Source organism: Coturnix japonica, chromosome 2 (assembly GCF_054131305.1).
Source record: "Coturnix japonica strain WE chromosome 2, WE-NBRP24, whole genome shotgun sequence".
In the NCBI taxonomy this organism is placed as follows: Eukaryota; Metazoa; Chordata; class Aves; order Galliformes; family Phasianidae; genus Coturnix; species Coturnix japonica.
This window is the reverse complement of record NC_140664.1, coordinates 69,270,209-69,292,393: the sequence shown is the minus strand read 5'-3', so window position 1 is coordinate 69,292,393 and position 22,185 is coordinate 69,270,209. Positions and strand designations below refer to the sequence as shown.

The 22,185-nt window shown below is 37.1% G+C and overlaps 1 protein-coding gene across 9 annotated transcripts in view; it reads left to right on the top strand.

Annotated features, from left to right (window-relative positions):
- CDKAL1 (CDKAL1 threonylcarbamoyladenosine tRNA methylthiotransferase) overlaps positions 1-21,853 on the top strand; it is a 316,695-nt gene extending 294,842 nt beyond the window's left edge. For all 9 annotated transcript variants that reach the window (XR_014943540.1, XR_014943539.1, XM_085540130.1 and 6 more), the window contains 2 exons: positions 2,750-2,914; positions 21,299-21,853. Coding sequence is in view for 7 of the 9 variants with exons in the window: in XM_085540130.1 (XP_085396256.1) it covers positions 2,750-2,914; positions 21,299-21,505 (372 nt within the window). In the remaining 2 variants the exon portion in view is untranslated. The remainder of the gene's footprint in view (positions 1-2,749; positions 2,915-21,298) is intronic.
- The last annotated feature ends 332 nt before the right edge of the window (positions 21,854-22,185 follow it).

Sequence of the window (22,185 nt, the reverse complement as noted above, 5' to 3'; positions counted from 1 at the left end):
TATATTTTTCAAACAATTAGAAAGATCAGAAACTCTTGTTTCAATTAGCACCCCAGCCTGACATGGGTTATTTGCTTCTATGTACTTTCTATAAATTATATTTTTTCCATGCAAAAACAATCTTTGTGAACTAGGAAGGAAGTACAATATCTGTTTCACAAAATCATTATTTTTACTCAAAAGCAGATGAAAAACAGTGGAATTGGCTTTTCTGAATCATCTGTATTTCATTCTGTTTTTGCAGTTGGCTCTTTCTCAGTCTTATTACACTGATCTGTGCAGTTTGTTTTCACTCCCTTAGTTATTCAGTCATCCTGTCTAGAGGGGCTATTGATAATGACTGTGGTTATATAGTTAACATTAGTGCTTTGTTCTAATGTTTTTCCATATTACATTACAGAAATACACAAGGGGTTTTTTATTATTGTTTTTTTCTTAGCATTTCAAAAGCAGTAACGCTACCTAACATGTTCTATAGGTAACTGGTTCACTAATTGTTTTGTTTTGTTTTGTTTTTTCCTAACATTTTCATTCTTTCCTAGGATAAATCTCGTTCTTCTTTTCTTATACCTCTGACCTCCATCTTAAATCTTGTATAACACTGTTCCTCGCCTTTATACCTTATCAGTCAGAGTTGAGGAACATGGTTTTGTGTGGAGAGATTAAAAAGAAATTGCTTCAGGCTTTTTAGTGTTTAATGCCTTTTTTAATGAAAGTCTCATTAATTAAAAGGAAAACAGCATCTGAAAAATTGTTGATGTTTTATGGTGTGTTTGTGTGTTAGCAGCTCCTGACTGGAACCAGTAAAGAATAAACTAAATAGAAATTATAATAGTAATTTTAAATTGTATTATGAAAGAAATACTACATTTATTATGGAATCAATATTTGTACGTCTTTTCCCTAAAATTTTGGGTGTTTGACAAGGGTAATAACATAGCTTTCAACAAAGTGAGAATGAGATTTTGTGCTAGTAACTGACTTCAGTAGTAGTAAATTTAATGATAGTAGATTAGAAATCAGTGAGTAAAAATCATCTTATGTTTGGAAGCTGATGTGAACAGTCCTAGTGTAACATTCTGTTAATTAAAGGGAGTATCAGTCCTATAATCTCTTCATAAGACTTGCATGTATTAAAAGAGTTTGCTTTTAAAACCACATTGATAGAGCTGTACTGATAAACCTGCTGGTAGCTTAGTGAGTAACTTTGGTGACATAGTTTAATGCAGTACATTGAACAATTCTTTGAACTAAGAATTTAGCCAGAACAGTCGAGATGACTGTTTCTGTTGGTAGAACTTTATTTTTTAGGAAGAGGGAAAGGGTTTTTATGAATGTATGCCAACTCAGACTGCTTGGTTGTTTATAGTACCTCTCTGAATTTTACATATAAGCCAGTCTCTTTCTGAAGGAATAGTTATTACCAACAAATGTCCCATAGGATTTATATTTAATTACTGGCAATTCACATGTGAGATTTACAGAGGTTCCAGGCTCAGTGTTGTGGTTTAACCCAGCAGGTGGCTGAGCAACACACAGTTGTTCACTTACTCCCCCCTTGTCAGTGGGACTGGGGAGAGAATTAGAAAAATAAATAAATAAATGAATAGAATGTGTGGGTTGAGTTTAAACTATTTACCAAGATAGAGAAACTGAAAATAGTCATGAAATATGTGTTACAAACATTCATATATATGTATAAAAAGTGATGCACAGTTGCTTGCCATCCCCCAGCTGATGCCCAGCTATGCCCCCACGCAGTCAAAGAGAGTGAGATCAGTTCACACCCCCCTTCAAACTCCTTCCACATTGTGTGATATGGTATGGAATATCCCTTTGGTTTGTTTAAGTCAACTGTCCTAATTCTGTCCCCTCCCAGCTCCTTGGGCCCATCACTGCACACAGCCTTGGCTCTGTGCAACACTGCCTAGCGGCAACTATAAACATCAGTGTGTTATCAACATTGTTTTTCTCCTAGAATCAAAACATGGTATCATACCAGACACTCAGAAAACATTTCCATTTCAGCTGAAACTATAACACTCAGTGTTATAGAGGTATATATCACTTATACTCAGTGATACTTATTTACCTAGTTTTTCTCTGATGTAAGCTTGCCCCCAGAAATGTATATGGGAATAACATAATCTAGACATGCTGTAAAAATATCTCAGCATTGGGATCCTGTCTTTTTATTTTTGCCACTTAGGTCCAGTTACCTTTCTAATCTCCAGAATGCTAATCAATCTGCTTTTCTTGGAAGGTGCTTAGTAATCTCAGTGGAATTCTAGAAGTTCCTTAGTCATGAACACCTTGAGCCTGTGGGGGAAAAAGGAAAGAACTTGTAATGATTTCCTCTGAGTAGGACAGCAACTTGAAAATTGAAAAAAAGCAAAACAAAACTGCTGTGAAGAAATCTGTTAGCATTCTGTACTACAAGTGCCCTTGGGAAACCAGTTAGTCTGGATTAAAATGTTGTCATTCAGGTCCAAGTGACTTATCAATTTTAAAGAAGCACAACCACAAGTCATAGGATCAATTGAGTTGAGAAAAGCTGAGCTAACACTAGAAAGCTCTTGAAGGCAAACTAGAGGTGTTATTGATCATGTGTCAGGGGCTGTAGCTCATGTCTGAAGTTTTAAATGTTTAGGAGTTGCTCTTATATGTTGCGAAAAGTCTGCTTTCTGAGTGAAAGCTGGAGAGTCTGATGGCCTTTATGATGCTTAGTAACTGTGTCTTTATTTTAAAGGTTCTCGTGCCAAAGGATCCTGTGTTAATGGGTAAAATGGTAGAAGTGAATATTTATGAAGCTGGGAAACATTTTATGAAAGGGCAGCCTGTGTCAGATGCCAGAGTTTACACTGCATCTATCACAAGACCATTAGCAAAAGGAGAAGTTTCTGGTTTAACAGAGGTGAGTAAAAGACATTCTTTTTTACTTTGTTGGTGAAACAGCATCTGCTCAAGTGTAATGATTTCAGGCTATATATCTGTTTTCATTTTATAGTTCCCCTTTTATGTATGCATGAAGCTTTAATCTTTTCTAACAGATTGAAATCTGAATTTAAAAGATGCTTTTGCTCATACCCATAGCTTTTCTTTGCTGTCTATAAAGGCAATAATATGCTTGTTTCTTGTTCCAGGGCACAAGATGAAAAGGAACTATTAGAAAACATTTAACATAAGCAATTACATAATTCAATGTATTTCATTTCTAATTTAGTAGAAGTATGAATCCATTTGTTTTTCTTCACAAAGTTTTTAAAAATATTGATTACTTGCCTGTTCGAATAGTTCAAAATTTTGCCCAGAGATTCAGAAGTCTTTGATAAGTGGAGGTACTGAGTATTTACAGTATGTTTTGGGAAAAGGTCAACATCTGATCTCATCATGTAAAGAAAATGAAACTCTTTTTAAAAGATATCTGATCCTTACTTTACACTTCAGTAGATGTGGCTCTTAGCCAAGTACTCTCATACATTTCATGGAACTCTAGTTGTAAAAACTGATGGAGTGTGAAATGAAAATGTGTATCACATTTCTAAGCATCACTTTATGTCCTTTCTCCAGTGCTGTTGTTAGGATCTCTGAAAATATGTAGCTCTAATTTAGAACATGGAAGAAAGGCAACTGGAAGTTTATCATCCACCTTGCTGCTTTTACAGTAAATTGTGGACAATATTAAAATAAGAATGGGTATATATATTTTTTAAATTGTAATGGTCATATTTAATATAAATAATCATTGCATACCCTGTGTAACTAGAGCTGAGCTATTTGGTATCATAAAACTGGTTATGAAAGACATGCAACAATAATGCACCTAGAGTAATGTTTTGGGGAGATCATGAACTTCAAGCATTCAAAGGTTAATATGCCTTTGAATGAAGTCCAAACGTGTGTATATATATGTCTGATAAATGATTGAAAAAACAGCCCAAATCTTTAAATTGTCTGTCTGGACATTGCAACTATTTAAACACTGCTGCTTTTTTCAGTAGAAGATTTTTTAAAGGTAAAGACAACCAAGCCTGTAATTAAATTGAGTGTGTGCTATCGGAATCTATTAGCATGGGAGTGAGCAAGCAGAATGTTGACTGAAATTTTATACGTTAAGAATAAGAAACAAAATGCTCGAAGTCAAAGGGACTGATAATTTACCTAAGAAATCATTGAGATAACTTTAAAAGGTATAAATCTGTTCTTGCCCTTTGAGTACTTAGAATGCTCAAATAAAAAGTTACAGCAAATTTCCTACTTAGAAGTGCTTGAGACACCTCATTCTAACCTAAGATGCTTCTGAGCAGATCTCATATTCCAGTCATAGAATGGTTTGAGTTGGAAGGGATCTTTAAAATTATCTATTTCCAACCCCCCTGCTATATGCAGGGATATCTTCCTCTAGACCAGTTTTCTCAAAGCCCCATCCAGCCTGGCCTTGAACGCCTCCAGGAAGGGGACATTCACATCCTCTCTGTGCAACCCATTCCACCACCCTCACAGTAAAGCATTTCTTCCTAATATCTAGTCTAAATCTACCCTCTTTTGGTTTAAAGCCATTTCCCCTTGTCCTGTTACTACCTGTCCTTATAAAAAGTCCCTTCCCTGCTTTCCTGTAGGTCCCCTTCAGGTACTAGAGGCCACTAGAAGGTCCTCTCAGAGCCTTCTCTTCTCCAGGCTGAAAAGCTCCAACTCTCTCAGCCAGTCTTCACAGGGAAGGTGCTCAAACCTTCATATTTGATCATATTTGCAGTACTCCTTTGGACTCCATTCAATAGTTCTATGTCCTTCTTGTGCTGGGAGTCCCAGAACTGGACACAGTACTCCAGGTGGGGTTCTCGTAAGAGCAGAGTAGAGGGGCAGAGTCACCCCCCTCAACCTGCTGGGCATACTTCTGTTGATGCAGCCTTCTGGCCTGCAGTTGGCCTTCTGGGCTGCAAGCTCTCACTGCTGGCTCACATTGAGCTTTTCATCAACCAGCACCCCAAAAATCTCCTCAGGGCTGCTCTCAAGCCATTCTCCAACCGGCCTGTATTTGTACTTGGGATTACTCTGACCTAGGTGGACTTTGCTGCCCTCCTCTCAAGCCTGCCCAGTTCCCTATGGATGGTATCCTTTCCCTGTAGGGTATCAACTGCTCCACTCAGCTTGGTGTTTTCTACAACCTTTCTGAGTGTGCACTCAATCTCACTGCCCATGACACCTAAAAAGATGTTAAATAGCAGTGGTTTCAACACCTATCTCTGAGGAATCCCACTCATCGGCAGTCTAAATGATAATTGAAGTAGAATCTAAGTGGCAGTCTAAATTGAGTCATAGAGGATGACTCTTCTTAATTATAAGAGAACGGGGCAACACATTGTCTGATCTTTTTTATGGTTCTTTGTGTGCACTCATGACAGGCTGAGGCATGAGGAAAGAAGAATGACACAACTTAAAACAAGTGTTTTCAGATATTCCCTCAAAAGTAGAGCTCCTGGATCTTCAACAGAATGCCAGGGCTCTCCACCACATGCTGAAAAGGACAGCATGCAGAGCAAAAACCTTGGATAACTTTACTGTTGAGCCAAGTTAACAAACTGTATAGCAGAGAGAAGGAAGAACTGAATAAAACAAAAATTGAAAACATGGCCCTTTCGCTTCCTGCTTTGCACTAAAATGAGGAACAATTAGGGCCTGCTTTTACATTTCAGGATTGATTGAACAAGTAACCAGCTGCCATGTGGCACTTGAGATCAGGCACGTTTTTTTTTATCCAGTGTTGTTCTCTGGTCAGAAGCTCTTCTAGGAACTGGCCAGCATCCTGTACATAGCACGTGCAATGGCATAATGGGATGATAATAGCAAGGTAGCAAAGTCTTTGGCTACAGCAAATGAGAATGAGCCCAAATGCAGCAGCCACAGAGTCATGATTTTATACAGAAATGACAGAAAAGAGCCACTTACCTTTGGAACACCTGAGGTAGGCAGAGATCTCCAGCAAGAGACACTCTTACCTCCACTGCCAACCCTTAAATGAGATCTGGGAAGGGGTGGGTCCTGGCTTCACCCCCTCCAGTCACTCATGTGCATTGCTTGCACCAGAGCTCCCCTGGGTTGGCCCTGCCTTCCCACCAGGTGCTCCATCACTGTTTCAGGCCGTGACCTAGCATTTCCACTACAGCATACAATCTGAATAACTTGGGAAGTTTTAACTCAGTCTCTGCTGTCACCTTGCTAGTGGTATGACTTCCTCTCAGCTCCATTGTGTTTGCTGGTCTGGGATAGCAGTTAGTTCAGAATGACATGTAAATTTTAATGTAGATAGAGGTAATTTAGAGCAAAACAACTTGACAAAGGGTTGTACTGCACTAAAGTGTCTATGCTTTAGACCATTCCCATTCAGCAAAGCACTTAGCTCTTCCCTCATGACCGTGAAAGGTATTGGGACTGTAGCTTACAGTTTAGCATCCTTGCATAAATGTGCTTTGTAAGAAGGGAAGAGGGATAGTGCTGATTTAGGGCTGTAATGTGATTGTACACAGCCTGTAGCAGTTCTAAAGGTACCATTTTGACAGTGTATTCAAATAACGTTATTTGAATTTCCTATTTTGTTTCTTTCTGACCTGCTACATTTCCCTCAGTAATTTCTTCTGATTAGTTCAGAGGAAGCACCAAAGGCATACAGTGGCTTCGAAAGGACAGTTGTGGCTTCTTTGTTTTTGACTTTGTTAGTTTGTTGGTTTGGGTGTTTTGTTTTGTTTATTACCCTTTTGACTGCACTACTGCGGGAACTGTTTGGTACAAAGAAGTGCAAGAAGGTCAGCAAACAGAATCAGTTTTGATTGGAAAAGAGAGTGTGTCACACTCAGAAATGTTGACGCTGTCAACCTTTCGTACATTTCATATTTGTGCCATATCAGAAGCAGGCAAATACTGATAAAATTATTTCCAGACTATTTCTGGCGTACATTTTTATCATACTTTTTCAGTCTGTGCAAAACACCAAATATATCCATCCATTTTCATACATTTACTAGTGATGTAGAGTTTCTTAGCAGTTAATATATTTTCTTTTTTAAAAAAATTGTCTAAATAAATTGCTTAAAATGAGGTCTCTACTTTCAGTAACAGTAGGCTCTGTGGCAGAATTTAGGACAGGGAGGCTAGAGGAACACTGGAGCCAGTAGCTTGGGTTAAAAAGATGTCAAAATGATTACTCTGACAGAGTGTAGGGGACATGTTATGTATTAAAATGCACAGCTGTTTACCAGAATTAATTTTTTACTTCAACATGCATTTTTAATTGAAGTTGCTCGAAAGTGAATCGTGTCTACATTGCACTGTTTTCAGGATAGTTAATTAAGGGCAAAATACATTTAGTAATTACAATTATTGGAATTTAAATCTAGTATAGATTTCTTAGGGCTTGTAATGTGCAGTTTGCCGATTCAGTAATAGAACAAGGTTTAGAGGATAGATAGTGATAACTGAAATCAATAAAGCATGAGAGAAGGCAGTTTTGGATTTGGTTCTGGTGAATCTAGAGTAGGATGTGTAGACTGGGTATTGATAACAGACATTAAAAATGGCTGCTAGACAAAACAGGCATATCACAAGTAACTACTTGTAATTAAAATTAACAGTAAATAAAACTTCTGATCAATAATTAGTTCTTCTAAATTTCATAGGGGGGGAAAAAAGTGAATGCTCCAGATATGATACTCTTTTATTGAGGAGGTTAGGAATTGACAAAGCCTTATGGATGTACCTCAGCATTTTGATATTCAGTAAAGCACGCTAACATGTCTACTCTATCGTTATGTGCTCTGCTAATATTGTCTGTGAGATTTTGAAGGTGGTTTACAATGCACACAATACTTATTATCACTAGACAATGAATGAAGGTGTCAGTGGTCTTGTTTAATTCTAAAATTAAGTTTTGATATTTTCATTTTTATTTAATTTGACCATGTTTAAGGACCTTCATAGTTTCTCAGCAGGACAAAATAAAATGCATAACAAGTATATCATATTTACAGACAGAATTGAGGAATAAGCCACCGATATATAGATAGCAAGGAACCATGTGATCAATTTGCTTGTTCCTTTTTCTCTGTGTCCTCCCCTCATTATCTTTGCAGGAGATAGCACTGTACATTTGGATGCTACTAAAAGAGCTTTGTGTTCCCATCCCCTAGTTAGTCACAAGTATTTTCTATTTATTTAGCAAAAGACGACCTCTAAATGTTATCCAGACTTTTTTTTCTGATGTTAGGAAATAGAAAAGATACAAAAATCAAAGGCTTCTATATAAGCTGCCAGAAAGAAGAGTCAACAAAGCGTAGCTTGAAGGAAACTTTCTGATATTAGGAAGAAAGTGCTTCACTTGCAGGCAAAATGAAATGGAGAAGAGAGAAGAGTGTGTAGTCTTCTGGAACCAAAATGAAAGAAATTGTGGCAAAATTGAGATCTCTATATTGGAAACTTCCTTCAAGGGCATGGAAGATGTGTGTAAATCTGCAGGGATTATAAAGCACAAATTTTTATGTACATTGGAGTTTCAAATTTGTGGAAAGCTTGGATTCTAAACAGGGATTAAAAGACAGTTATTTAGGGAAAGAAAAAGTTAAAGAAGCAAAATTTTGGATGAAAAAAAAAAATATGACTTGCAGGTACAAGAAAAGGAATCTGACACAAAATATACACAGCGTGAGAAATGCTAATGAAAGATCAGTACTTCTAAAAAAGAAAAAAGAAAATAAAGCACACCTTTTACCTCTGTTGAAAGGCTACTTTACAAAGCTTTTACGTCACAGCATCTAAGAAGGTGCAGTTTGAGGAATATGTTGGGAATTTTCTATCTAACATAAATGTATGGACAAACAATTGAACACTTCCAATGTAAAGCAGTTTTCAGGTGTTGACACATTTCCATAAAATATGGTGCAGTGTTTAGTGCTCTTACATTTTCTGTTGTAGGAAAATGCCTTTTGTTCTGTGAGTTTCTCTCTCACCCTTTCTCTAAAACAAATGTTAGTAGTGAGAGGTATGCAACCAATTAGTGCTTTTATAGTTATTAATCAGCTCCATTTAATGTGTTAGTCTTGTTCCATTATGGTTTTAAATAGAAGCCATATAAAATGGTGTAAAATCCTTCTAAATTAGTCTCTGTATCGTATGTTTTCTTCTGCTATTTCAGAGGTTACTGTAAAGTTAGTATCACTATAAACAGAGTCTAAAAAATTGACATTTCCTTTTATGATTCACACATCATCTGTATTCCACATTGGATTAATTTGTTTGGAAATTTCAGTTGATTTTTTTCTTCTACTTGAAAGCCAAACATTTCTCAGTCTAGACTCTGAAACTCAGGATAGATTCATTCTTATGGCCTGAAAACATTTTTCTTTCTGAGTTTGCATAAGAATTGGCTTGGATTGCATGTAGTGGGTTGGGGAATTTTTTTTTTCTTAAATGCTATTCTTTAAAAATAATTTTAACAAGTATCTGAGAAAAACATTTTTAGGTACAGGCCACCCATCTTCAGTGATGGTTGTGGGCTAGGTGAACTTTTATGTTTGTTTCCAGCCTTACTTTCTGTAATTTCATGAACATTTCAATTCAGTCAAAAATTATTTGATGGCTCACAAAATGGAATAGAAGGTGGCTCGTATATCCAGAATTAGATAGTAGGTTAAAACACATACAGATGATTAAAGAAAGCAAAGCCAAGAGCCAATTTAAGATCCTTTTACTAAGTAGTTTTATCCTGAGGTCTTAAATTTAATGGACGGGTTGCCTTTCTGCCCATCTCTCTGATAGGGCTGAATTTCAGCTACAGTGATCAAAGCTCAGCTGAAACAACACATTTTATATAGCCCTTTTCCAAACAAATACTCTCTTAAGACCATTTCAGGTGGAAAGATAAGAACTGTAGTTTATTTCCTTTTTAGTTACCCTACGGGCAGTGTTATTTGTCTGATTGTTACTGTCTAATCACTTTAAATTGTGTAATTGTGTTAATGCTCTGCAGTGCATGCAGAAGAATGGAAATAGTTGAATCATTCCAGCTATTACTACAAGTCATTTTCTGAAGAAGGAAAATTAAACAGAAGTGTTCTGCCCCTCCTGCCTCCAGAAGTAGAACCCTCAAGTACTGAATCAGTTGTTTCATTTTTGTGTATTATTTCTAGTACTTGACCCCATGCTGCACTGTAAGATGAGAGAGTGGGATCTGTTCTCCCTTGACTTAGAGACAAATTGGAAGTGTGTAGCCATGGTAATTTTATCTACTTGACACTCCTTTAGGAAGGAGTTCTTTTTGAAATATTTTTTTCTTTTCAGTTCAGCAGACTATTTGGAAAGGATCAAAAGGCATTGGCTTTTAGTAGAGCTTCGTTATTTAATGTACCAGTTCATAAATTTTATAAGTGTTAATTGGCTTTCAGGAAGAAGAAAAAAAAGGCAGCCACAGCTTTTCTCAATTTCTCTGTTTTTGGAGGTCACCTATTTCTAACTGATTATGCCAGCAAAAGTTACTATAAAATTATCTTTATTTCTCTCCAGTGGAGTTCAGCAACAGTGCAGTCAAAAGTAAATGAAGAACATTCAGCCTGTGTACATGTTGTGTGTTTGCTTGCATTATTTAGATTTCGCTTTTCTTTTTACTAAACTTTAGATCCCTGAAAAGCTCACACACACAGTATCTCACTCTCCATTTCTTCTCATCCCCTTTCATTTCCTTGCAAGTGAATACACAGTCAGAAGGAGAAGACATTTAGTCTTCATTGACTTATGGATAGGAACTGTGAGGTGGATGATTTTTCTTCCTATTTATCATCTATCAGTGTGGTAATCTTCAGCTTTTCTACAAGAATACTTAAGTAGGTCAGCATGAAAAAGACACATGGAGCACTTGAGAGGAAACAGAGGTTTAGAAGGGCAGTATAGATTTCCCCAGTAACAAAGGAAAGATCAGTAGGAGGTTTTTTCACTCATCCAAGGTATTGAAATGTTGAAGTTCTTCCTCTTAGAAATATTTTTGCTGCCAAAACCATTGTGGAGAGAGATTTTGCTAGCTTTCAGATTCTTTTGAAAATTGCTGTAATGAGATTAAGCTATAGTTGAACTTTAAAGTGTTAAAAAAAGTGTATCTAATAAAAAACAAACAACAACAACAACAAAAGTTATAAGCAAAATAAGGTGTTTAATAATAAGGCCTTTCATAATATTATACTCTCCTAAAAACATTTTAACAGATTTTCACTAGATGACTGGTATTATAGTCTTCAGAAATTGTCCCTTCTGCTCTTGTTGACACTTACGGTAATGAAAATTCACTAAGATGTGTATGAATGTATTTCTCAAGTAACTTTTGTGCTCTGGCCAATCCTTTAAAGTCATGGTGGATTTTAAAGTTTTTATCATTATCTACGCAAATGTGGCAAACCAGTTATTCAGAGGTTGTATCCCATAACTTTCTGTTTATACAAACTGTATTCCATATCAAGTTTAACATTCACTCTAGATCCTTTGCTGCATAATGAGATCAAAGTCTTGGTCATGTCATTAAGAAATAAAGCATGTTTTTGCAAATGTACTGGACCCAAACAATGATAGAATTAAACCCTTGCCCTTCTATCTCAATCTCTCCTTCAATCTAAGATTTTTTTAAGGAGTCCTCCCCAACTAAGAGAGCAGTAATTTGCTTGTAAAGTCTGAGATCTAAGAAATTTGGCTCACTGCCTATTGCACTGAAGATTTTCAGGAATCTTGATACTTAAATTTATTTAATTCCAGGTTTTGTTCTTATTTATAGCATGTTCCAAAGGAAACTGTTCCTATGGGTTTTTTCAAAGACCATTAAGTAGAAGAAATATTTAGAAAGGTAATTAATTATTTAAGCATTTATTAGAGAGAACAAGTTTGCTTGTGCTTAGTGTACAATACACTAATCTTGATAATCTTCCTCTGATTGCTTCCTAATGGATATTTAAAGGACTTGAAGGATTCCCCCATATCTCTATTTATTGTTTCAGATGTTAGAACTCTGCTTAAAAATGCAGATTGTTTTTCTTCTGACTTACTCCACTGCCAGGCTAAATAATACATGCTAGTTAAAATCCTGGAAGTACTATCAAAAATAGAGACTTCAGAAGTATAGTGAGGGTAGTATATATACTTCAGTAGCGCTTCACCTTTTCACTGTTGAAGTCACAGGTGCTGGTAAAATTTTAAGATACACTGGTGTAAAGTCAAAACCAAAGCGGAGCTGCATGCAGCATCAAGGCATGCAAGAAACAATGTCTATTTTTTTCAAGCATTCTTTATCGTAGAGAAGGGCAGAGAAATTGTTTGTAAATTAAAAACATGGAGTTGAGAAGATTTCAGTGATAAACATTTCTTAAAAAGAAACTCACATTTGTAGTTGTTGTGGGTGATAATAATCACACCGAATAATTAGGGGCCTGTAGGCAGACAATATTTGACCTATATAGATCATTATTTTGTAAGAAAGTAGCTATTTTCTGGCTTCCAGCTCATCCTGAGTCACCAGGTGTTATAATAGATGTTGATGTTGCTGTTCAGTTGTGACAACAACTTCTGAGTAACACACTATTTTGCCTTTTTACCTGGCCTTATTTGCAGAAAAACTGCTGTGGGACTTGGTCTGTAATGAAGCTGTCTCCAAGATGTGTGAGGGTGTTGACATTACAGAAGTGAAGAAGCCTTTGGTGTGTAGCCAACTATGGTCACCCTCCTGGCTAGATACTACCCAACACCCTTTTTTTTTCCAGTGGACACCAGCATAGGGTCATACACATTGAAGCATATATAATGTATGGAGAAGAACTAGTAACTGTTCATCACATGATGAATTTATGCCATGCTTCGTAAATGGCAAGACATCATAGTGGAAAGCTCTTAATAGACTCACAGCCAGTCAAAAAGGATTGACTGCTCCATACTGCAAATTGTGTTGAATATGTGATTGTTACTGCATGAAAAAAAAAAAAAAAAAAAAAAAAAAAATTAAAGACACTTCTCCTGGAAGAGATAAGAGATGTATAGGCAGTATGATTCAGCCCTTCCTTTTGTCAAAAATAACATGTGACTATGAAAATTACCTACACCTAATATGAACAAGATGGATTTCTTGCCCCTCAAGAAAGGGTCTTGTTATCAGGGCTAGAGCCTTCTTTTTTTGTTGTTTTTTTTTCAAATTTCATCCTTGTTTTGACAGGAGTTCATACATGACTGTAAGTCATTTCAGTCATCCTGTCTGTGCTTTATCTTCTCCGTATGGAAATTATTTTGCACATTTGAAATCTCAGATAAGTGGATATAGTGGAGATAGCGTGATTATCATACCAAAAATAAAAAAGGATGTCTGTGAATATCCCATTTCTGACAGAGTTTTTTTTCTGGATGCACAAACTTTAATGAAGTAATGAAAGTAGGGCTTGGAATTACAGAAAATCTTTCCCTATTTGAACTATTCAACATGTATTTCTGGCCAAAGAAACATTAGTTTATTACTTTTCTCCAGTGAGGAGTGCTTAACATTCTGCAGCATGATCAGGTTTTGTCACAGGACTGCAGGGGAGAGGCAGATGTATGGCTCTAAATAGTTGTAAAGGAGTGAATGATAGATTTATGCTTGTGAGAGTATCTTGTGCAATAAAAATCATGTTGTATGGCTGTTAAGCTTTAGTATGTAGGCATGAAGCATTTAAAAATCTAAACCCATCAATTTGTTAAAGACTAAATAAAATCCAACACATACTGTTTTGTGGGCTTTTGCTTACTATCTCTGTAGATACCTTATACATGTTAGTGATTTTCAGGTAATCTTCTGTTTGTGTTTATCCTAGATCTTTTTAATGTATTTTTCCTGAAAGCAGTGTGTCTGTTACACTAGGAAAGATTTTTTTTTTTTTTTTTTTCCCCAGAGGAGTGCAAGAAATGTTCTAGAGGTGAGACAAATTCCTTTCAAAGACTGTCAGTCTATCTTAATAACTTCATCCTTTCCTCATTTATAAGAAAACGGCCTACAAGTCCTACTGCATTTGATAGAAATTTGTTACCATTTTAATTTTGACCTAACATTGCACATCTAAAAAAGTAGATTAAATACCTCTGCAACAGCTATTTGAAATCATTCTTATATCATACATATATATAATAGTGGGATCCACTATAATAGTGGGATCCAGTCAGATACATCTCAGCTATGGAAAGCCAGAAGACAATTGGAAAGTACTGACTGCTCATATTTATGAGCATACTAGGTTTTTGAAACATTGTACCCCATCCCATGTTGAGCAGCGCCATCTCCTTTCCTCTCACATGCTTATTCTTTATCCAGCTTACATCTGGTCTTGCCGTTAGTTTTGAAGTGCTGTGATGCAGAAACAGTATTTTTGCAAGAATACAGCCTTCACAGACTTTTTAGAAAGAGAATGAAGAAGTAAGTAGTTGAACTAATGTAGCCTAATGAACTAATGGTTTTCCATAGTTTGAGTCATATGTTTCTATTAGCAAAAACCACAGCTTCATATCCACATCCTCCCTGTCTTCTCTGACTACTCTGTGGACATGTAACATATTGTAAGTGGTTTGTGTAAATATCGTAGGTAATTTGGAAGCATAGGAATGCAGATTGGTCAGCAAGGTGAGGGCAAAAAGCCAGATTACTGAAACTGTTCTTTGACTTTTTCCTCAAAAGAGCTCTATTTAGGTGTTGGTTGGTTGGTTTTTTTTTTGGTTTTTTTTGGTTTTTTTTAAGACCAGCCTTTGACGTTTGTGAAATTTAATTGATTGCTTTTCCATTGTTGAAATGGATGAGTAGGCGCAAAAGTTACTAGTATGCGCACAGATAATGAAAAAGATAGAATCAAGGACACCAGTTGCTTGGGAATCAATTCCAGATACTCCTTTTATTCTCCAGGAGACCAGGTCAACAACCAAACACCAAAAAGGACAAACAGACAATGTACTAAAGTAGTATGATTTGTGTTCTGCTGGCTAGTATCTTTGTAAGCTCAGAGAAAATTGTAACACTGCTACGACACTGAAGGCCTATAATATAACAAGAAACTAAGAATGACATTTCTCACATATACATGTGTACAAATTATTTGGAGTGTAAAGTACTCTGGGGGAAAAAAAGAAAAAAAAAAAAAAGAAATTCTAGAATTTCTAGATTTTCATTCAGTTTTTATTCTTTTCCATATAGATGCCAACCATATTGTGTTTCAGCATCTTAATGATGTGCTAATGCACAATTTTCTTACATATGGATTTGTTTTCTTCTATGCATAGAGCTGGGACTGTTCATTTAATAAGCAATTGTTAGGTATTTTTCCTCTTCATTATTCATTTTATAATAACTGTTATTTGCTGTATGCAGTTCACTCTCAAGGGAATTTCTGATCTCTTTTCTAACCTTTCCTTTTGAGTACTTCAAACACAGTATTAAGCTTATTTTTACATTATCCTCCAGAAATGCAGTTTTCGTCTTCCTGTTTCACTTATGAAGATGAGGCAGAGGAAGATGTTCTTACTGCTCACTGGTCAGCATAGCAAGGAAATGTGATGATAGTCAGTTCAAAGTGCTTAGAACCAGATATTTACAAATTAATGAACATTCCATGGCATATGCTCAAATGAATTTCATCTGTGACTGCTCAGAGAGAAACTAAGTCCAGCATGTTACGGTCGAAGGATTAGCAGAGTAGAAAGGCAATGCAGGAGCAGAATGGCAAAAGGACAAACGGGAAGGGAACGTTCACTCATCTTCAAGGATCTAGGCTCATGGGGAAAGATTCCATGAAGGAAGGATCTCCAACCAGAGATCTTTCCCTAGTGACAGTCAGCCCTTCAATGGGGTCTAGGAGAGATGCAGCCAGGATCCACCCCTTGCAGTCACACAGCTGAATTGCCTTCCCCTGCACTCCCAGGGCTGATGCAGTCATTTCCCCAGGTGCTCAATCAGTGGTTCAGGCTGTGACTCAGCAGTTCCCATACACAAGATATGAGGTCCAGTGGATTCTTTGGAGGCTCTTGGATGAGGTACAGATCTCTGGTATTTGAGTATTAGACAGTGTAAGCTCATATTTATGTTCCTTAGTCTTTGAGAGATACAGAATTTGGTTGTCTAATCAGACCACCCTCTGAAAGACAGAAATGCTCTCCTGAGGGTTGATATTTGTTACAGCTTGTAGGCTGGATACTTAGAGTTCTTTGATGTCTTATACATAATGCCAAGGTGCTATCGTGATTATCTAGTATGAAGTACACAGCAAGCCAAAAAAGATTTTTCTCATGTAATCTTTATTGCAGAGTTGGGCTGATGAGTCACTTACAGAGGCTTGGGATACTGAGATTGTGTTATAGCAGTTAGGCTTGCTGCGCACAGTAACTGTTGTTTGATGTCTCCCTGAGAGAGTCCTTCATTAACTGCAGTTGAACTTGGCTGAGTGTGAAATTAAAAAAGGAGACTCCGATTTCAAGATACTCCCTTACGTGCTTAGAAGTATGCTAACTGGTACTGTGGGAGACCTCCTAAAACAAGTAAGGATACTTCAAGGAAAGAGGACATGACCATATGAAAAGCAAATCTTTGGCTTATCACTGAACCCACAGAGTTGGTCAACAGTTTATTAACTGTTGGATGTCAGTCTTATATGAAATGCTCCTTTTCACTGAGGACTGATTCTAGCTGTGCTTTATATAAACATACATTCTCATTGATTGGATGTATTTAATACAGGGTAGAAATGAGTGTAACAGAAGTTGTGAGGTGACTCAGCATGAGGACATTGTATAACTTCAAGAAAATTGATTTAAATCTTATGCTTGATAGAGATAAAAGGACTTAGAGGCTGTATTGGCTTCTGGTGACAGCTTAAATCTGAGACGAGTTGTAGAGATCTACAGTTGTAGAGATCTTGGAGTATGGCTCCAGAGGCATTTTAATTTTCTTTCTTTCAGTTCTTGTAAAGTGAAGGCAGCATATAGAACCCACAGCTACAGAATTTGAAACTGTGGGAAGAAATATGATTCCTAAATATTAAAAATGCTCATCTTATACCATGTTTATGAGACTGCATGATACTGTTTGTGACTTCTTCCTGATTTTGAAAGAAAATGTCCCTTGAGATTTTTCCTGAATATTTGTCATTGTGCTCTTTGCAAATAAAAGTGCTTAAGAGGATACTTTCTGTAGCCTGTAATATAGAATTCCTCTTAAAGGTGATATATTAATAACTCACTTCCAAGTGAAAGCAATATTACTTGTTTCACTGTTGAAATGTAAATATTGTTCAGTTTTATTGATGGTTCTTGAGGCACTAGTGTGGGAGCTGCTCTAAATGAAATATCACCTATTTTATGCTGGCCCATGACATCAGAGGCCTAACAGAGGATGTGAGCGCAGTGAGGCAATGGGTGGTGCATTTCAGTAGAGGTGATAGTGACATGAAAGACTTCAAAGCTATGAATTCTGTGCTGGTGATCTCTAGGAAACAGATTAATCTACTAGCCAACTAATTACCAGATAAGTGGCCAGAGCAAGCAGCTGCCATCTCCTTTATAAAGGAGATGCTATCTCTGTACAAGGAAGCAATTAGTGACAGATCCCGATCCTGAGTTGGCCCACATTGTGCTCCTAAGTTCATTCTTCATTTCAGGTCATTATTTGCATAACTGTGAATTTTGAATCACAAACTTTTCTGCTTAAAATCTCCCTCAGCTCTCTTGTGGTTGCAAGTCCTAACCCGAGACAACGGTTTTCTGTGGTGTGAGGTCTCAGCGTGGTGATTGATACAAATAATTGATTGGAAAATAACAGTGAAACTTTAGAATAATGGTGAGTTCAGGTGCAGTAACTTATAGATGGAGACTTCTTTTAGATTCTTACTTGGGAAGACTAAATTTTGAATTAACTTTTTATATAGGAGAAAGACATTCTGGAGGTGGATCTGTGTGGCATAGAATGCACATTCAGCAAATGTAAGTTTGCTCATGATACAAAGATGGTAGGAGATGGCTGTGCAGCCATTCAGTGAGGCTTGGACAGGCTGGAGAACTGGGCAGAGAAAAATCTTATGAGGTTCAACAAAGGCGAGTGCAGAGTCCTATGCCTGAGAAGGAATAATCACATGCATCAATACAAGTTATGGGCTGAACTGCTGGTAAGGAGCTTTGCAGAGAAGGATGTGGGTGTCCTGGTGAACAAGTTGTCCATGGGACAGCAGTGTGGCCTTCTGGCCAAGAAGACTGATGGTATCATGGGGTACATTGTAAAGAGCATGACCAGTAGATCAAGGGAGGTGATCTTCTTCCTCTGCTCTGCCCTGGTGAGGCCACATGTGAGCACTGTGTATCTAAAGGGCAGGAGTCAAGTGGGTATGGCCAGGCTCTTTTCATTGATGCCCATCTCTTGATCAAGGAGGAGTGGACATGGACTGTAACATACAAAGTTCCATATGAACATAAGGAAAATTTTCTTTACCTTAAGGGTGACAGCACACTGCAACAAACTGCTCAGGCAAGTTCTGCAGTCTTCTCTGGAAATATTCAAAACCCAACTGGATGTTTTTCTGTGTGACCTACTGTGGGGAACCTGCATTGACAGAGTGGACTAGACTGCATGATCACCAGAGGTCCCTTCTATCACCTACAGTTCTGTGATTCTCTTGACATGGGCAGAAATCAGGATATATATGTATAATCTGTGTGACCTTCAGTAGCTGTTTGTTTTTGAAATCTGAAAAATGCCTCCAAAATGTGGTAGCCCAGAGTTTCAAATGGCACTGTAGGATATGTAATATGTATTTTTTACATGTTTTCTTCTAATTTGTCACATAGGCTACTTGTGTGTGATTATATAAAAGTTCATATTTTTAAACCCAGTAGTACAAGTGTGTAAGATATACTTGCTTGAGCTGGAAGATTCAGAAGTCAAATTTGTCTTGAGATATGCGCAGTCAAGTAGTTTTTCACAGCAGTTAGCTAACACTTCAAGCTCCAGCAGTGCCCCTGAGCCATGAAAGAAATTTGCATGTAAGGAATGTTTTGAATCTATTAAAACCTCAGCTCAGAGCTAAAAAGTTGCTATCATGTCTTTGTTGACTAACATGAAGTGAGATCATACAGAAAGCTAGGCTGTGATCGACAGATGCCAAAGCTTAGGTTTTGATGTGATTGTGTATTTCTTTCATGCGTAGCAGTTTAAGGCTGTAGCTGGAGCTTCAGAAAGACAGCAATCAATGGGTCTGTGCAAGAGTACAGAAAATATATTACTCCTGGCAGTTGTCAAGGCAGAATTATGCAGAAAAATAATCTGAAATGCATTTGATCATATACTGGATGGTTTAATAATTTATATTATACCTTATTAGCAAAGTCTTGTGTTTACTTTGTGGCTGCCAAAACAAGATGAAAGGCTAACTCCATGGAAATACAAGATGCTTAGCTCAAAGTGCCTTCTTTGCATTTCAGTTTGATAATTTTCCCCCTTCCCCTTATTTTGATTAATAGTATGTGCGTAAATCCTAGAATATCTTTTTTCTTTTCAGTGAGAACAGTGCTCTTTATTAATAACAAGTCTACTCAAGAGTGTATGGCCTAGCAAGACTTAAATTAATATGAATTTATATTTCTGGAAAGTTCTTTATTATTTCCCATGTATTTTTCAGATAAAAAAGACTCTTTGGATTTAGTTCTAAATTCCAATTAGCTGAATCATTAGGCTAATCTTCCCAAGTCTTGCAGCTACAGGGGTATTTGTGAGCTCAGGTTAAGAAACCGTTGCACTCTCACTAGTGATTGTGTGCAATAAACGCTTTTCTCCAGAGATACATCAAGGGTCTTACAGGTATTAATACTTCAATAAAATCAGCACTAGAGGAAATGAACTAGCTCAAGAGGTGAAATGTTTGCCTCCAGCCAGCCAAAGTGGCTATAATGATCTTGGTTTTAAGAAAGATGTTCTGCAGTTGTCTCGTTCTTCAAGGTACACTAGGTAGAAAGCTTTAGGGAAAATAAAAATTGTGGACAAACTCAGAATACAGCACTTAAATACTGTAAACTCTGAGGGTCAAATGACAGCATATGTGTATGTTGTGTTTTCCACAGCTGATACTGTGATAGTTACATGATATTAAGATCAGATTATACTATGGGTGGGTTCTTCACTGTTTTACACACTACAGCCCTTTACTCAGGCTCCAGGCAGTGTGTCCAGTTTAGCCAAGCTTTTCCTATTGCCATTGAGGGTTCTGTACTGCACCTTACAGGACTGCAAAGCAGGTTTTTAGGAAGAGGCATCTACCTGAAGGTGTGTCTGAGAGATTATCATGTCTAAAAGCTGAGAGTGGACAAAAGACTATTTGGTTATATGTTGGAAACCAGAAAAACTGTGAAATAGAAATGAGGTGCCAGTGGAATCAATACTGAAAACTGCTATGTAGGGATGCGTATGAATTCATGAGACACTAACATGCAAGGAGAAATGTCAAGTCCCTCAAAACTTGGTATCAGTTGTAACTTGTGTTTGGGTTGTTTACTGTCTGAACTGAACAAGGTTGCGAGACAGAGGAATGTCTTATTCTTTCTACATGGATTTAAGCTGAAATGGTGATTCAACATCTGTAACTTGTGCTGCAGTTAGAAGTCCACATGTTCTGGAGGATCTTAGTGCTTGCAGTCAGGTTGAGGTGCAGCAAGAAACTGGGATTCAGTGTGCTGAATTAGAAGGTGTTTTAGCACAGCTACCTCCTGAGGGTCAGGTGAAAGGAAAAGCTTTGTGGGAGGATATTCAGGCACCAGTGAGCTGGCACACCAGGGGATGATGGTTGACTTCAGAAGAGCCCTGCTGGGCAAAGAATTCTTGTGCTGTGGACCCCTTTATCACTAGCTGGAAATGACTTTTGAAGAAACTGAAAGTGGGAGAATAGTGAGATAGCAGCAAAACAAATAAATTAAAAAGAAAAAAAGAAAAAAGAAAAAAAAACATCTTTAACCAACTCTTTTTGATGATATTTGGTATGGGAGATTTGTTTCTATTGTTAACAGCTTCATTGATGTGGCAGTTAATTACATTAGGAAGATTGACTTTGTATGGCATTGGTAAGAGTTCTGTATGACAAACAGATGACCAGATGTTGATGCAAGGCAGATTGAATTATTTGTATTAAAAAGGTGTATTATTTTGAACCTCAATGCAAAGGGAAGTTATTATTTGTATTTCATACGTACAATCTTAAATACATAGCCATGTTTCAATCTTAATATATGTATTTCCTCACAGGAGTTCAGGCATGTACCACAGAATGGCACAAAGTGGAAAGCACATCAGTCTGCTGAGATCCCAGTGAAAGCACCACTCATTCCCTGGATGACTTTGCATCTCCCATGGCACCAGGAAGGAAGCAGATTGAAGATACTGTCTGTCAGCCTGGCTCTACTGGCGTTTTTTGCTATGTTTTACTATGGAGGAATGAAAAGAGAACTGTGAATTGAATGCAGCTTTTATAAATACAACAAAATTGCTATTTAAAATCTTCAAAGAAAACACTTTTACCAACAATTATCTCTCTCTTAAAAAGGTAAAAAGTTATATAAATTGGGCAATAATTTGTACTCACCCTATGCCTTTCCTGTCATTCATAGGAGAGAATGCTAATAAGCTCTGGGAGACCTGAAGTTCAAGATCTGTGTTTGGCAGAGTAGTTTATTGTATCTTTCTTCCTCTTCGTTTTTCTAAAATGATGCAATGTTTGCATTGCTTACTCTTTATAACTGCCATGGCAGGTTGAATTGTGTGCAGAAAACTCATAAAGCTTTTAATAAATCTTTCAATGGAGTGTTGTTGCTAATCTTTTATGTGCAGAACATTTACAGCTTCCTTAAAGATTTTGCTTAATGCAGTGTGGTGGTTTGATATGTATCTTCTTACATTAGAATCAAACACTGCTCGGCCATTAAAGTTCATCATTTTTTGCTATTGGTTATGCTCTCCTGTCTGAAAGAAGTCTTGCTCTGCCATCTTGCCTCTGTCAACTTCAGAGTTACTATGCTTTGTTGATACTACAAAAATGTTTTTTTTATATACAGAAAGTTGTGTGGGTTCTTCTTATTGTTGAGTGGGAATTTCAGTGGTAGAGTTCTCCTGAAGCATGGGTTAATACAGTCTCC